Source organism: Ovis canadensis, chromosome 7 (genome assembly GCF_042477335.2).
Source record: "Ovis canadensis isolate MfBH-ARS-UI-01 breed Bighorn chromosome 7, ARS-UI_OviCan_v2, whole genome shotgun sequence".
NCBI classification, from domain to species: Eukaryota; Metazoa; Chordata; class Mammalia; order Artiodactyla; family Bovidae; genus Ovis; species Ovis canadensis.
Genome location: NC_091251.1, coordinates 68,179,172 through 68,192,563, shown reverse-complemented (window position 1 = coordinate 68,192,563; position 13,392 = coordinate 68,179,172). Strand labels below are relative to the sequence as shown.

Here is a 13,392-nt window from a genome sequence, read left to right as displayed (position 1 = left end):
TGCTGACCACCCCCAAAGCCATCAGATACACGTTCATATTCAGTTCAGATTCTTTTGCATGGTCTATCCATTATTTGAGTACCAAAAATAAAGACCTTCCCATCTCCCAAATTCCAGACTGCTCACTTAGTTCTAGGCTCCCCGGTGTTCCAAATCTGGTCTACTTGAACGGTAAATATTTTCTAACCCGCATTCATGGCTTTGGGCATTCCCAGTATTCATCATTTGTAAGCTGATCTGCTGTTACCCATTGTCTCTGTAGAAAGATCTAAAACTACTCTTCTTTCTGAGGGGACAGATGGAAGACTTGGAAGACTTGCATTCAATCAAGTTCTCTTACTCAGTGGTTTTCCCAGTTGCCAAATGCCTTCCATGTGACCCTGAATGAGAAACTGATAAATTGGGATGAGGCTCAAGACATCTTCCCTCTCCTCTTATCAGCTATAAATCAAGAATAGCAATTGTATGATGGGTACCAGAAATTCACTCAATCGCATAAATGTCTCATCCAAAAATAAAAGCCAAATACACATTTCTTTGTTTTTTGCATATATTTACAATATAAATACTAATTTGTCTTCAAAGTACATATTCTTTTAACAATTTGCAAAAATTATCTAGAATGGGACAGCGATTTAAGGTAAATCCTCTGTAGTAGTGATTAAGGAAAAAATAGAACTGTTTTGGGGATAAGAGATTTTAGAAGGAATATGAATGGGCATGATGATCTGAAGTTGCAAAGGGAATGTGAAGCAGCTTAGTCCGCATTGCACTGCCAAGACAGCATGTTACAGGACTACTGTGTGAGACAGCAATCGGGACGAGGTGTTGTAAAAACTAAACCCGGGAGATATAAAAAGTACACATGCTTGCATAGTGCGTTAATCTTAAAGAAGCTCAACATTTCATTCTCATTTTCAATAACTTAAATGAACAGTACTTAAAACACATCACGCAAAATTAAAAGACTTGTGCATATATTTCAGATTTCAACAGTAATGTCAAAAATACACAGTATGATTTTACATAGGATTTGTGCTACATTAGAACACTAGAGACAAACATCACTTGAGTATTAAGGAAAATATTAAATATTAAATAACTGAGAAATAAAAAGTGTAAACACTAATCTAATTGTGGGGGGGAAGGGATTTGCTATTGCAACATGTCCAATGAAGTGGTTTCAACAGTACAAAAAGGATTAGGACATGAGTATTTCCAGTCTACTTGGAATATGTAGAGCTCATTCCAGGAATCCTTTGATTAAAAACTGGTCCAGGAAAACAGGAGAAGATCCACTCCCCTGCTTGTTAATTTGGTACACTCCTTTCTATGCTAATTTTTACTTTCAAACTTGGGTACTGGGCAAATACTTTAAGCTGTCACTCTTTATCAACATCTTGGTGAAAACTGAGGGTTTGTTGGCGATTCAGTGTAAGATTTGAGTTCATATGCAGCACCGCTATCAACTTCCATTGACTTTCTAGAGAACAGGAGCCGTACATCTCTATGGAGGTAGATCTTTCCAGATTTAGAACTCTGGAACCTAAACAAAGAAACAACAAAAAGATGCTTCATTTCAGGAAATAAGTGTTTAAAACAAACAGACCTGAGTAAGTTTTGAGTTTGAAAGTTTTAAGTTTTGAAAGCAGGAAGAATCAGTCTTGTTACAGTATTAACAGTCCCTCTTTAACAAAATATTTGACATCTAATATTGCCAAAGCAAATGCTGCTATGTTAAATGCTTCCCCTTCCCTATTCTGTACACAGTTCACACTCCCTTTGCCCTCTTACAATGACAGAGGTGCTTTCTGTAAATCTGGGTTTCACATACAATCCTACTTTATATTCCTGACACCAAAGCACATGCATCTTTCCTCATCTATAGCATTAAGTTTCAGTTCATGTCAGCCAGTTATACTACATTTAGGCATCCTCTAGTTCATACAAAGAATGACCCATTTCACACAACCTGCCCTCCTACAATTTTGACTACAATAAAATGGATTCCACACTTGGAAAGTTACCACAGAAAACTATATCAAGCTTTGAGGACAACCACAGGCTGAGAAAGGACTGCTACTGTCCTTAGTGGCTAGCAAAGCCTAATCATCAATAGAAATCAAGAGGAGAAAGTTAGCGGTGAAATGAAAATGGTTATCAAAGCTGTATATGGAACTGTTTCTGTCTTCTGCTAACATCTATAGCATACTACAGGGATTGGAGGCTTTAATCACATAAATCTATCTGGCAGATTATGGGTATGTCAGACATACCCTTTAGTGCTAATTTTTGTGGTTTTCCCTTTGTCTAGTAGAAATATCTGGGACTGTGGATGACATTCCCAAATTAGCTGAAAAATCTGGTGGTCAGTTGTATACATTAAAGCAGACCTCAGGCTGGCTCACTCTCATTCTTTCTGAAGTTTTTCACCTTTTCAATCTGAAAAAGAACATGGTGAACTTTGGGAATTACACCATACTTTCTAAAGTAGTTTCTTTACAGCATTTAAGGTATCTAATCGTTGGTTACATATGGCTACGGTTGTTGGAACAGATTAAAGAAAAGGCTGGTACCTTCTCCTGATGAATGGGGCTTCTTGGAGTAAGAAGTTAAGATGAATTATTGTCACTGATATGATCAGTCTCCTCACTGATTGAGTTATGGACAAAAGACTATTGAGCTTTCTACTAAGCAACAGACTTGCTCATGGAACCTAAGAACTGCACTAGGATATCAGGGCTACAAGGGTTACCCCTGGAAGTATGAACTTCAAGAGCAAACAAATGGTTTCTCACAACCTAGAGCTATGAGCTGTGTAGTAAAAGTTTGAGAAAAACATCTTTCTGACAGAATAACCAGAATAAAAACTGTATGAGAACAGAGATTTTTGTCACTGCTGCTTCCCTACAGTCTAGAAGCATGCCTGACACATCAATATTTTTTGAATGAATGAATGAATAAATGAAGGTTAAGAATTTCCCTGTCCAACTCAGAAGCCACAAGTACCTACTGAGCACTTGTAATGTGGCTAGTTCAAATTGAGGACAGCAAATGAACATAAATATCTCACTGATAATTTTTATGTACATTACATTTCAAATTATAATACTTAAATGTGTTCAGTTAAATAAAACATATTAATCCTCCACTACCTATTACTTTTATTAATGTGGCTAATAGAAAATATAGAACTGTTTATATGGGTCATATTACACTTCTATTGGGCAGCATTGCTTCAGAAAACTGTTTCACTGCCCCTCCAGATATATTAGCATTTTTTCCCTAGAAAATATTTTACATTACACAGCTACCAATAAAAACTCCCTTAAGTCAACAAGTAATAATGACTGCAGAAAAATATGCCATGTGCTTTCTGCATCCTGGCATATCATAAAGAGTGTCCAAGTTAAGCGAATTCCAAGGGGCAGTTGTCTAGTTAGAGAGAGTTTTTTAAAGTAAAGTAAAAATTTTAGAATTTTCTTCTGAAGTAACGTATTTTCATATTCATTTAGAACATTACCTCAGATGTATGAGGTAGCGTAATAACCGTTCTTCTGTATGTCGGATGTTCTCTTTATTAACACTTCTTTTCATTTCTTGTTTAACAGGTACAGAAAAAGTTCTTTGTCGTAGGAATGTCTGATGATTGGCTGGCATATCTCGCAAGTCATATATCACAACAAACATCTTCACCACAGTCTTATTAGGATTAAATAAGGTCTGAAGAAACAATATAAAAATTATTTTTTAAACCCAATGATTTGTTGATTCGTCTTACAGTGATTATGCCAACAGTAAAATAGGCTTTGTAATAATAAATTAATCCCAGTGGATATAATTCAGTTTGAAGGAATAAAGCTAATAAAATTTCAGAAGTTTATGAAATGATATTCAGTATTTTTAATGGTTCAATTTATTTTTTATTTACATAAATAAGAGATCCTGTAACAAATCAAAATCTTTTAGTCACAAATCTCTTATTAATAATAGACAATACACAACTTTCACTCTTGTTCATATATTAAGAAATAGTTCCATTAAACTATTAAATACAGCTTCACTGAATTAAAACATTCCAGTTCATATACTTCAAATATTATTTTATTAAAATTAACTGCAAAATGTTCAAAATAAAATTTCAGCTTTCCTCACATTTTAAGTGAATAAATAGAATTTTTTAAAAATAAAAAGTTTGGTAAAACTAGACTTTGATGTTTTAGTTACATACGGTTATTATAAAATTTAAAATATGTTCTCAAAAAAGAAATTTTTGTTTGGAAATTTTTCCAAGTTTAGAAAATAAAGTTCATTGTTATTAGTTACAAAGTACACTAAGTAATATTTTATATTCTTACAGTTGGACTCATTTCAGAAACTTCAGTGACACTAGACTTTTTTTTTTTACCACCATCAATATCATAATAGACCAAAATTAAATTCAATCGCTATTTGGCCATGAATAACTGAAGGAATATTATTTTTTTAAGTACTAATTTTTAAACAAAATTCCAAGCTGCTGATTTGACTTTAACCAAATTACCAACACATCAATAGGTAACTTGGTGCCCATGCTTTCAGAAGCTCATCCGTGGCACTGGACATCACTCACTGAATCAAAATGAGAAATATATCAATATTATGATCCAATTTTTGAAATCTAGTGAGTCTTAAAATTAAGGCTAATATATTTAACAACTACAACAACTAGTAAGCCAGAAGTTCAAGCCATGTTTATACATAATTAAACTTACATAAGGAATGAAAGACATACCCAAGTTTCAGATTTAAAATAGCCAGCAGAGTTGGCAGTCTTCAAACAAGGGGTAAATGTGCTGCCTCTGGGTTTATGCCTCATTATTATGACAACTGATAGCTAGTTTTCCAGTGACCCACACTTTCACAAGAGCTACATAGCCAGAGGCAAGAGATCAGAAGATGATCACTCTTTTAGTTCAAGAAATCCATTCACATAAAAATCTTACTTTAAAATGTGATTTTCCCTAAGTAAAGTTATATATATGTATACATACTCCAATATAAACATGCATATAAATTGCTTAGTACTGTTTCATTTCTGTGTGACACAAAATAAACAAATGTACAGACTCTGCCATACTAGAACAATGGGGATGCATGAAAGTGGTCTGACAAAGAACTGATCACACTGCAGCCAAAAGTCATAGAAAAGCTTGCTGAATTAGACCAGATCCTTAGTGTGTCAGCTAGACTCTTTTTTTTTTTTAATTTCAGCTTTTTTGAGGTACAGTTGACAAATACAGCTAGACTCTTTTGAAGAGTTACAAGAGTCAATACTGTAATAGACTTTAGACTCACAGGATTATTCTGGGTCTGACTTGGAGATGGACTGAATCACAAATGGGCCTTGATATAAAATTACTCTTCTAAGAGCTGGGGATCAAAGATGATGAAGGATTACTGCACTGGGCTAGAAGAGTTCTCCTAAGGCAAAACTAGATCAACATCTAGGCCAAAAGGAAAGATGCATTCTTTACCCTGACATCTGTAGGACTTAATTTCTGCTTTGTGTAACCATCTCATTAAATCAATTTTAGAAATTATTATAGTAGGGATAATTTTTCTTCCCAAGTTCCCTGCGAAAGCAATACTAATACTTGGGGTCTCCTTTTACATGGGTCAATCTCAATCTGTCTTATTATATTAAATAGAAGATATTGGTAATCTAAATTTTATTTATACTGAAAATAGCTCTATTTAAGTTAACTGCCATATGCTATTTTTCTAAACCATTCACCTTGATTAGCTTATTAATGCTTTCCTTTTATGGAGGTCCCCAAATGGTCATTCCTGAGGCAGAGCAGGGAAACTCCAAACAAAGCTGCAGCCCCACTGTTACTTACCAAAGTTGTTGCAGCAGCAGTAGCAGGAGAAAGGGCTAAGTTCTATATGTATGTGAGAGAATGATTATTGCAATTGTAGGCTATAAAACACATACCACTTGTATTGTTCCTGAAGGAGGTACTCGATAACCCCTTTTACCAAGGGACTCTAAAGTAATCACACCCTTAAAATAAAAGAAGACAAATTGAGTACAAACTGGTGCATATTTATACACACAAAAGACTAAAATAAAAATAATAAATTATGTAATTAATAACTTTTCACAACTGTATTTGTATGGAAAAAAAATTCACATTGAATTAATAGAGATACATTCAAGGAATACAAAATAGTAAGGATTTCACCCATAAGGAAACAATTTACTATTTTTCCCGGAGATGTTGCAATAAACAATATATAACATCAATGACCATGCTGCTTGAAATTTCTATTAAGATATAAGATATAAAAGTAAGAAGCTCCTTAACTAAAAAGGAGATAAAGGGAGATTATTCTCTTGTATCATGTGGGAGGAGGAAATGAAGAAGCAAAACAATTTACTGATCCTTGGACATATGAAAAGTCAAAACTGAGGGATGATCCTGTTTATGTCTGGCCCAAAAAATGAAGTCAATTATTCAGTCAGGAAATTAAGTTGTTATATACATAAATGACTTTCTGACTTAAGGTAGACCAGCATCATCAGCATCACCTGTGAACTTGTTAGAAACACAGCTTCTTATTTCTCCCCACAAGCCTACTAAATCAGATCTGCATTTTAACAACATTCCCCAGATGACATCATATGTACATTGAAGTCTGAGAGGTACTGTCATATTACACAAAATAATTTTCTGAGAAAGATGCTGTAATTACTGCAGAAGTCCAAACAATGGCAAACAGTATAAATTAAAACACAGGAAGCTACAATTGAATGTGTGAAAGTTTCTAGATAACCAGGATGACCAAATGACTACAGATGGTGATTGTGGTACTTAATTCTTAGGTAGCTTCAAGAAAAAAATGCTGATTCATTTAACTGGGTGAATAGTTTTCTTTTGAGTATTCAAGTAGAATAATTGCATGTTTTACAATTCATATCCCATCATTTTACATTGTACTTGCCAAAACATGCCAACCTTATGTAAAAGTAAATATAAAATAGGACTGTCCTATCAGGTAATATCTCTGTTGGGTTTGAAAGACTGACCAGGGGTAGGGGTAGGGGATAAAAGGGAGGGGACAAAGGTAAAAGGGAAGGCCAGACTCTAATATGTGAATACCTAACCTTCAAGTGAACAGCACTTGACAATCAGAATATTAAATTAGTATGTTGATAATGGGAAATGTTCATGTTCATTTCAAGGGCACTGAAAAGACATGTGGTTCTTAATGAATCTGATATATCAATGGTCATTTAAAGCATGAAAACAGCATGTTAACAAACTGCATCCCTAACCAAAACAGTAATGAAGCTTTAATAATTTTTCTCTTACAATTTTCTCTACATGAAAAAATGCTATGGTATATATAGTGCTCCTCTTTTTCCTAGTTCCAGAAAGAAAAGCAAAATATATCTAAATAATAGCTACCTTTCTAATTACATTACTCCAGCCAATACACTACTGTATTTCCTTGCCTTCCTCTGTTAAATATATATAAGAATATTGGTGAGGGAAAATCTACTACCAAGCCTGCACTTATTTCCTTTAATATAATTCTAATAGTTTTTAGAATATAATAATAATACATCAATTTATAAGGGAAGAATATAGATTTTTCTAAAACCTCAAATTTTAAGGCAACACTTCACAAAATTTCTAAGCAATGTAAGACTAGTATTGACAATGGCAAGTTTGGAATTTTATAAAGAGATTAGGAAAGTATTTGGAATTTCATTAGTATTATTATAAAATTTATTATTTTAACAATTTAATTATTTTAATTGGTTGGCATATTAATATTTATATCTAGAAAATTGCTGTATATAACATAAGGAAGAAAAACATTTCCTTCTGGCATTTTAGAATGGAATAGAAGGATTAAGAAGAACTCAATTTGGCCAAAATCTTACACAAAAACTCTTTCTCAAGTGACTGTGTAATAGAAAATATGCAAAACTAAGTAAAACTGAAGGAAGATATCTTAATATGGCTAATTACAAATAGAAAAACCATATAAAATATATAGTGTTGCTTTTAAAATATCAATTAATTTATTTATTTTCGGCTGTGCTGGGTCTTCGTTGCCGCACAGGCTTTTCTCCAGTTACAGTGAGTGGGGAGTATTCTTTGTTGCATGTGGCCTTCTCATTGTGGTGGCTTCTCTAGTCGCAGAGCAGAGGCTCTAGGGTGCATAGGCTTCAGTAGGTGTGGTATATGGGCTCAGTAGTTGAGGTTCCTGGGCTCTAGAGCACAGGCTCAATAGTTGTGGCACAGAGGCTTAGTTGTTCCGCAGCATGTGGGATCTTCCTGGACCAGGGATTGAAGCTGTGTCTCCTGCTTTGTCAGCTGAATTTTTTTTTACCACTGAGCCACCAGAGAAGCCCCTACAGTGTTGTTAATATGATCATAATGCAAGTCATACCATGATGCTGCCATGAGCAAACCTGCTTTAGACCTTTCTAACTGGTACATGCAATAGCTTCTAAACAGTGAAATGTCACATTACCTAACACTTGGAGAATATTCTTAGCATTAACACTGGACTGGAGAGAGAGATTTATCTGGCTTTCAGCTAATCTTAAAGCCCGATACTATCTCCACACCACAAAGACAGAATTTTCTGTGCTAAAATTTCACTTTTGTGAGTCAACTGTATAATTTGTTATGAGAAGTCCCAAGGTCATTATTAGAGTAACAAAGAGGGATTTGGTGTCTCAGTTCCACTGGTCTATGATATATACTACCTTATCAAAACATGATCAGTCCTTTGAAAACAGACAACTACCAAAATATAAATAAGATTCCCTAAAATACAAGATTAATTTTATTAATATACAGTAGGAAAGATCTGTGATCTAAGATTTGGACTGGGTCATTTGCAAAGGCAACTCATTTTTAATGAGTAAAAAATTACATAATGGAAAATTTATTAAAGACAATTATCAGAGAAAAGTAAAAGATTCTTAAAGGATATACTAACTTAACCTAATTTAAACTCTTTTCAATATTTATTCAAAATCTGTGATCACCTGGATGTACCTTCTGGAGACAGCATGATAAAATCCTTTACCTCTTAATCCTTCGTTTTTTAGATGTCAACCAAGGTCAAGGATAAATGTTTTGCTTTTTCTAAAGCACAGTTCAAATTACCTCTTGCTCATGAATTTCACACCAAGATATTTTTTGAGCTCATTTTCAGACAATTCACTCTTTTATCTTGTTTCTAACTCCCCTAACGGTCGTCAGGAACTCTGTACACTAATGACCTCAGACCTTATCTTTCCATTTCTATATTAGTATGTGCCAACAGAATATGTGAAACTAATGAGACTCCTTGATGTTCTAGTAAAGCAAAATGGGTATCTTTATAGATGTATTTTAACACCGTAAGCATTCAGTATGCACATTTTTTTGATATTGAGCTTATCTTAATGATATTTCAATGATATTTTCCATTATCTAAAATTAAGGTTTTTTTTTCAAAATTATACTGAAAAGTGGATATATCTTTCTATGTTAAGTGAATATCATTTGGTGGATATGATAACTGGGCAAATTTGTGAAGAACTGAGCCTGTTTTTTGTAACAACCATTGTTATGCATCTTCACGATTATTACTCACAAATATAATTATTATCAAAGAAAGAAAACTTTGAATAAATGATTACATATCATTGTGCTTTTTTGATTAAAGTATGAAACACACAGACTCCTGACTCTCAATTATGTAATAGAATTTCCTTTTCATAGCTTTTATTCATAACAAAATGCACTGTTGCTAATGTCCTTGAGAATCTAGAAGATGGGGGGAAAAGGATATTAGAAAGAAAGAAGGAAAGAAAGAAACTGGATCAGGTGATAAGCTAGGAAACTCAAATAGGAAGACCAGAAACATATATTTCTATGTCTATTGAAATTTGTATTTCCCAAAGTAAGGCCTAACATAAAAACCCTGATCTGACTCCATATTTTATACCATCAGTGCAAACTTCTTAAACATTTGTATTAGTAGCCACTGACTTGTCTTTTGGAAAGGGGCTGACAGTAATCACATACCAGGACCTGGTATCATTTTTGCAGTTGAGGGCTTATTTTATCCTCAAATCTGCTGGAATAAAAAAATGAGAAAGATAAAATTATAGGATCTTAAGGTTCAAGACGCTGCTCTTATTCCCCTGAGGTGTTTTACTCACCACTAAAGCATTGGCACAGAGTCAGACACAGCTAGTATTCTAAAGAACCTTGTTGTTGTTCAGTCACTCAGTCTCTGAGACCTCAGACTGCAGCACATCAGGCTTCCCTGTCCTTCACTATCTTTAGGAGTTTGCTTAAATTCATGCCCACTGAGCTAAAAAATCCTGTTCAGTTACTCAGTCATGTCCAACTCTTTGCAACCCCATGGACCGTAGCCACCAGGCTCTTCTGTCCATGGGATTCTCCAGGCAAGAATATTGGAGTGGGTTGCCATGCCCTCCTCCAGGGGATCTTCCCAACCCAGGGATCGAACCCAGGTCTCCTATACTGCAGGCAGATTCTTTACCACTGACCCACCAGAGAAGTCCAAATTCATTTCTACTTGATGTTATTGGCCATATTTAGCAAGCAGGTAAACTTGTTTGCCGTCCTGAGGGTAGATTCAGAATAGCTTGCATTTGTGGCTAATTGTCATAAATCAGTTTACGTACTCTGCACAGATTCCTCATTCTTCCCTAACTCTGATCAGCAGGGCTGTGCTGTTAGACGCTCTCAAGTCGGAGCCTCAGGAAACCAGGCAGCTTCTGGTGTAAAGTCTCACCCTTTTGCATTCCCCAGGTCTGGGCCAATTTATCCATCAATTTCAAGAAACTACACAAGGCCACATTCAGAGCTAAAGAAATAAACTGTGTAATATAGTATCCTCGTCTGTTTTAGGGATCCTAGGATTGGGACTGGAAAAAAAAAATGGTCCAAAGATAAACCAAACAGGAGAAAGGGAGTGAAACGGTTTCACAGAAAACGTAGGTCACTAAATCCTTATTTAAACTCTACTGAGATGAGGCTCATAGTGAAGGCAACACTGATAGGACTAGAGTGCACAGTAAGAACTTAAGAATTTGTGTGAACTCAGCAAGATATGGAATTACAGTGTCACTAATCAAAATTTTATCATTTCTTCGAATTACATAAAACAAGTAAATTTTCAGCATCATCTCAAATACAAGAGAGGATATCTATCATTGGAGCTTGCTCAGAAAGAAGTTGTAAGGTGCTATTTTGGCATATTCGTCTCTATTTGGCCCTCAATCCACTCTTGGGAAATGGTTTATATTTTCAGGCATTGTACCAAAGCAGTACTGAATCTCTTTAAACTTAAAGGCATTTGTCATTAAGATGGCTGATTTCAGCAGAAGACAATTGAAAAATACTTGCCATATAAGGAGAGGGAGCATTATCGTCGGAAACACTGTAGAATGACACTTCAACTGGAAGAGTCAAATGGGTGGGGCAGAAGACACCACTTGCCCCTACCTCTGCAGTAAAGCCATCAACAATGCCGAGAGGATCTAAACGATAGTTCAAGACAGACTCCTGGGAGATAAGATAAAATAAAATTTAAGGAACAATTAAAAGTTAACACGTTCTTTCTATTTAAAGAAATATGTTAACTATGCTTTCTGGCACTAGGAGAGTGGTCACTGCCATTGCCATGCCCCCATTTCAAAAGTTCATCTGGCCAGAAATCAATTTCCTCCCACATCAATCATATAAAGTTTGGCCTTCTTACTATTCCAATCTACACTGAACTATCTCTAAACTTAACCACTGTTTAGACATAATTATGTAATAAGTTATTCTTATCTCTGTGAAGAAAAATATGCTCTACCAGAGCAAGTATAATATTACAAATTTTCTTATTCCTCACAGAGTATACTCCTAGTGTTAACCACAGAGAAGCACTTGAAAGCTTGTTAACAGGTTATATTACAGAAGTTGCATCAAAACAGAAAGTCAAGTACTCAGCTTTGAGAAACAAGTGCTTCTTAAAAACTGCTGTATGTGACATATGTTTTATTTTTCAGTTTAATTTAAAAAACAGCAAATACATGTTGGGGAGAATATTTAAGAGTATATAAATAAAAGCAGTAGAGAAGCTCCTTATCCATCTCTCCCAAGCTCATTCACTGAGGGAACCACTCTGTTATTTAATATTTATCTGCTCAGGTATGAGAAAAAAGTAAATCTTTTCACAAGCTCTCTTTATGGATACATCATGAAATGTGAGTAGCATTTCTTTGATTCAATAATTCTTTGAAAAGAAACACTCCAAGCCCTCACGAGTCTAAATTTGAAAGAGATATCAGCAATTCTCAAGTTCCATGGTCAAAAAGACCATCCAAAGTAGTCTCTGACTTTAGATTTTTAAATGAATATACTAGCATGCATGCTTGGAGAAGGAAATGGTACCCCACTCCAGTGTTCTTGCCTGGAGAATCCCAGGGATGGGGGAGCCTGGTGGGCTGCTGTCTCTGGGGTCGCACAGAGTCGGACACGACTAAAGCGACTTAGCAGCAGCAGCAGCATGCATGCTAGTCCCTATTCAGTGCAAAACTATAAGAAAAGGAAATAAAAGGCATACAAATTACAAAGTAAAAAATAAAACCTTTCCTATTTCTAGATGATTTGGAAATCTACATACAAAAATCTCCCCCCATGAACAAAATTAATAAGCCAGTTGAACAAGGTGATTGGTGGTTATATATGTGTTTATGCATGCATGCATGCTAAGTTGCTTCAGTAGTATCTGACTCTGTGCAACCCTATGGATTGTAGCCTGCCAGCCTGCTCTGTCCATAGGATTCTCCAGGCAAGAATACTGGAGTGAGTTGCCATGTCTTTCTTCAGGATATGTTTTTATACATGCATATATACACATACAACATACATATGTACACACACACACACACACACACACACACACCATCATTGTTGTTTAATTGCTAAGTCCTGCCCAACTCTTTTGCGACCCCATGGACTGTAGCCCGCCAGGCTCCTCTGTCCTACATGCATATATATACATACAAACATACATATGTATATATACACAACACACACACATATATATACACCAACTGCTATTGTTTAGTTGCTAAGTCATGTCCAACTCTTTTGAGACCCTATGGACTGTAGCCCTCTAGGCTCCTCTGTCCATGGAATTTCCCAGGAAGAATCCTTCAGTGGGTTGCCATTTCCTTCCTGACCCAAGGATTGAACCCACGGCTCCTGCAGTGGCAGGTGGATTCTTTACTACTGAGCCACCAGGGAAGTCTCAGTTCAGTTCAGTCACTCAGTCATGTCTGATTCTTTGCGACCCCATGAATTACAGCAC

At 35.4% G+C, this 13,392-nt stretch overlaps 1 protein-coding gene across 13 annotated transcripts in view; it reads right to left on the bottom strand.

Moving 5' to 3' along the window:
- Positions 1 to 532: 532 nt before the first annotated feature.
- ATOSA (atos homolog A) overlaps positions 533 to 13,392 on the bottom strand; it is an 86,214-nt gene continuing 73,354 nt past the window's right edge. For 7 of the 13 annotated variants that reach the window (XM_069596480.1, XM_069596483.1, XM_069596481.1 and 4 more), the window contains 4 exons: positions 11,436 to 11,594; positions 5,978 to 6,046; positions 3,524 to 3,723; positions 533 to 1,546 (listed from right to left, as the gene is read on the bottom strand). In XM_069596480.1, the coding sequence (XP_069452581.1) occupies positions 1,393 to 1,546; positions 3,524 to 3,723; positions 5,978 to 6,046; positions 11,436 to 11,594 (582 nt within the window). In that variant the 3' untranslated portion in view covers positions 533 to 1,392. Of the gene's footprint in view, positions 1,547 to 3,523; positions 3,724 to 5,882; positions 6,047 to 11,435; positions 11,595 to 13,392 lie in introns of all 13 variants that reach the window. The other 6 variants (XR_011258237.1, XR_011258240.1, XR_011258238.1 and 3 more) reach the window with 1 other exon arrangement.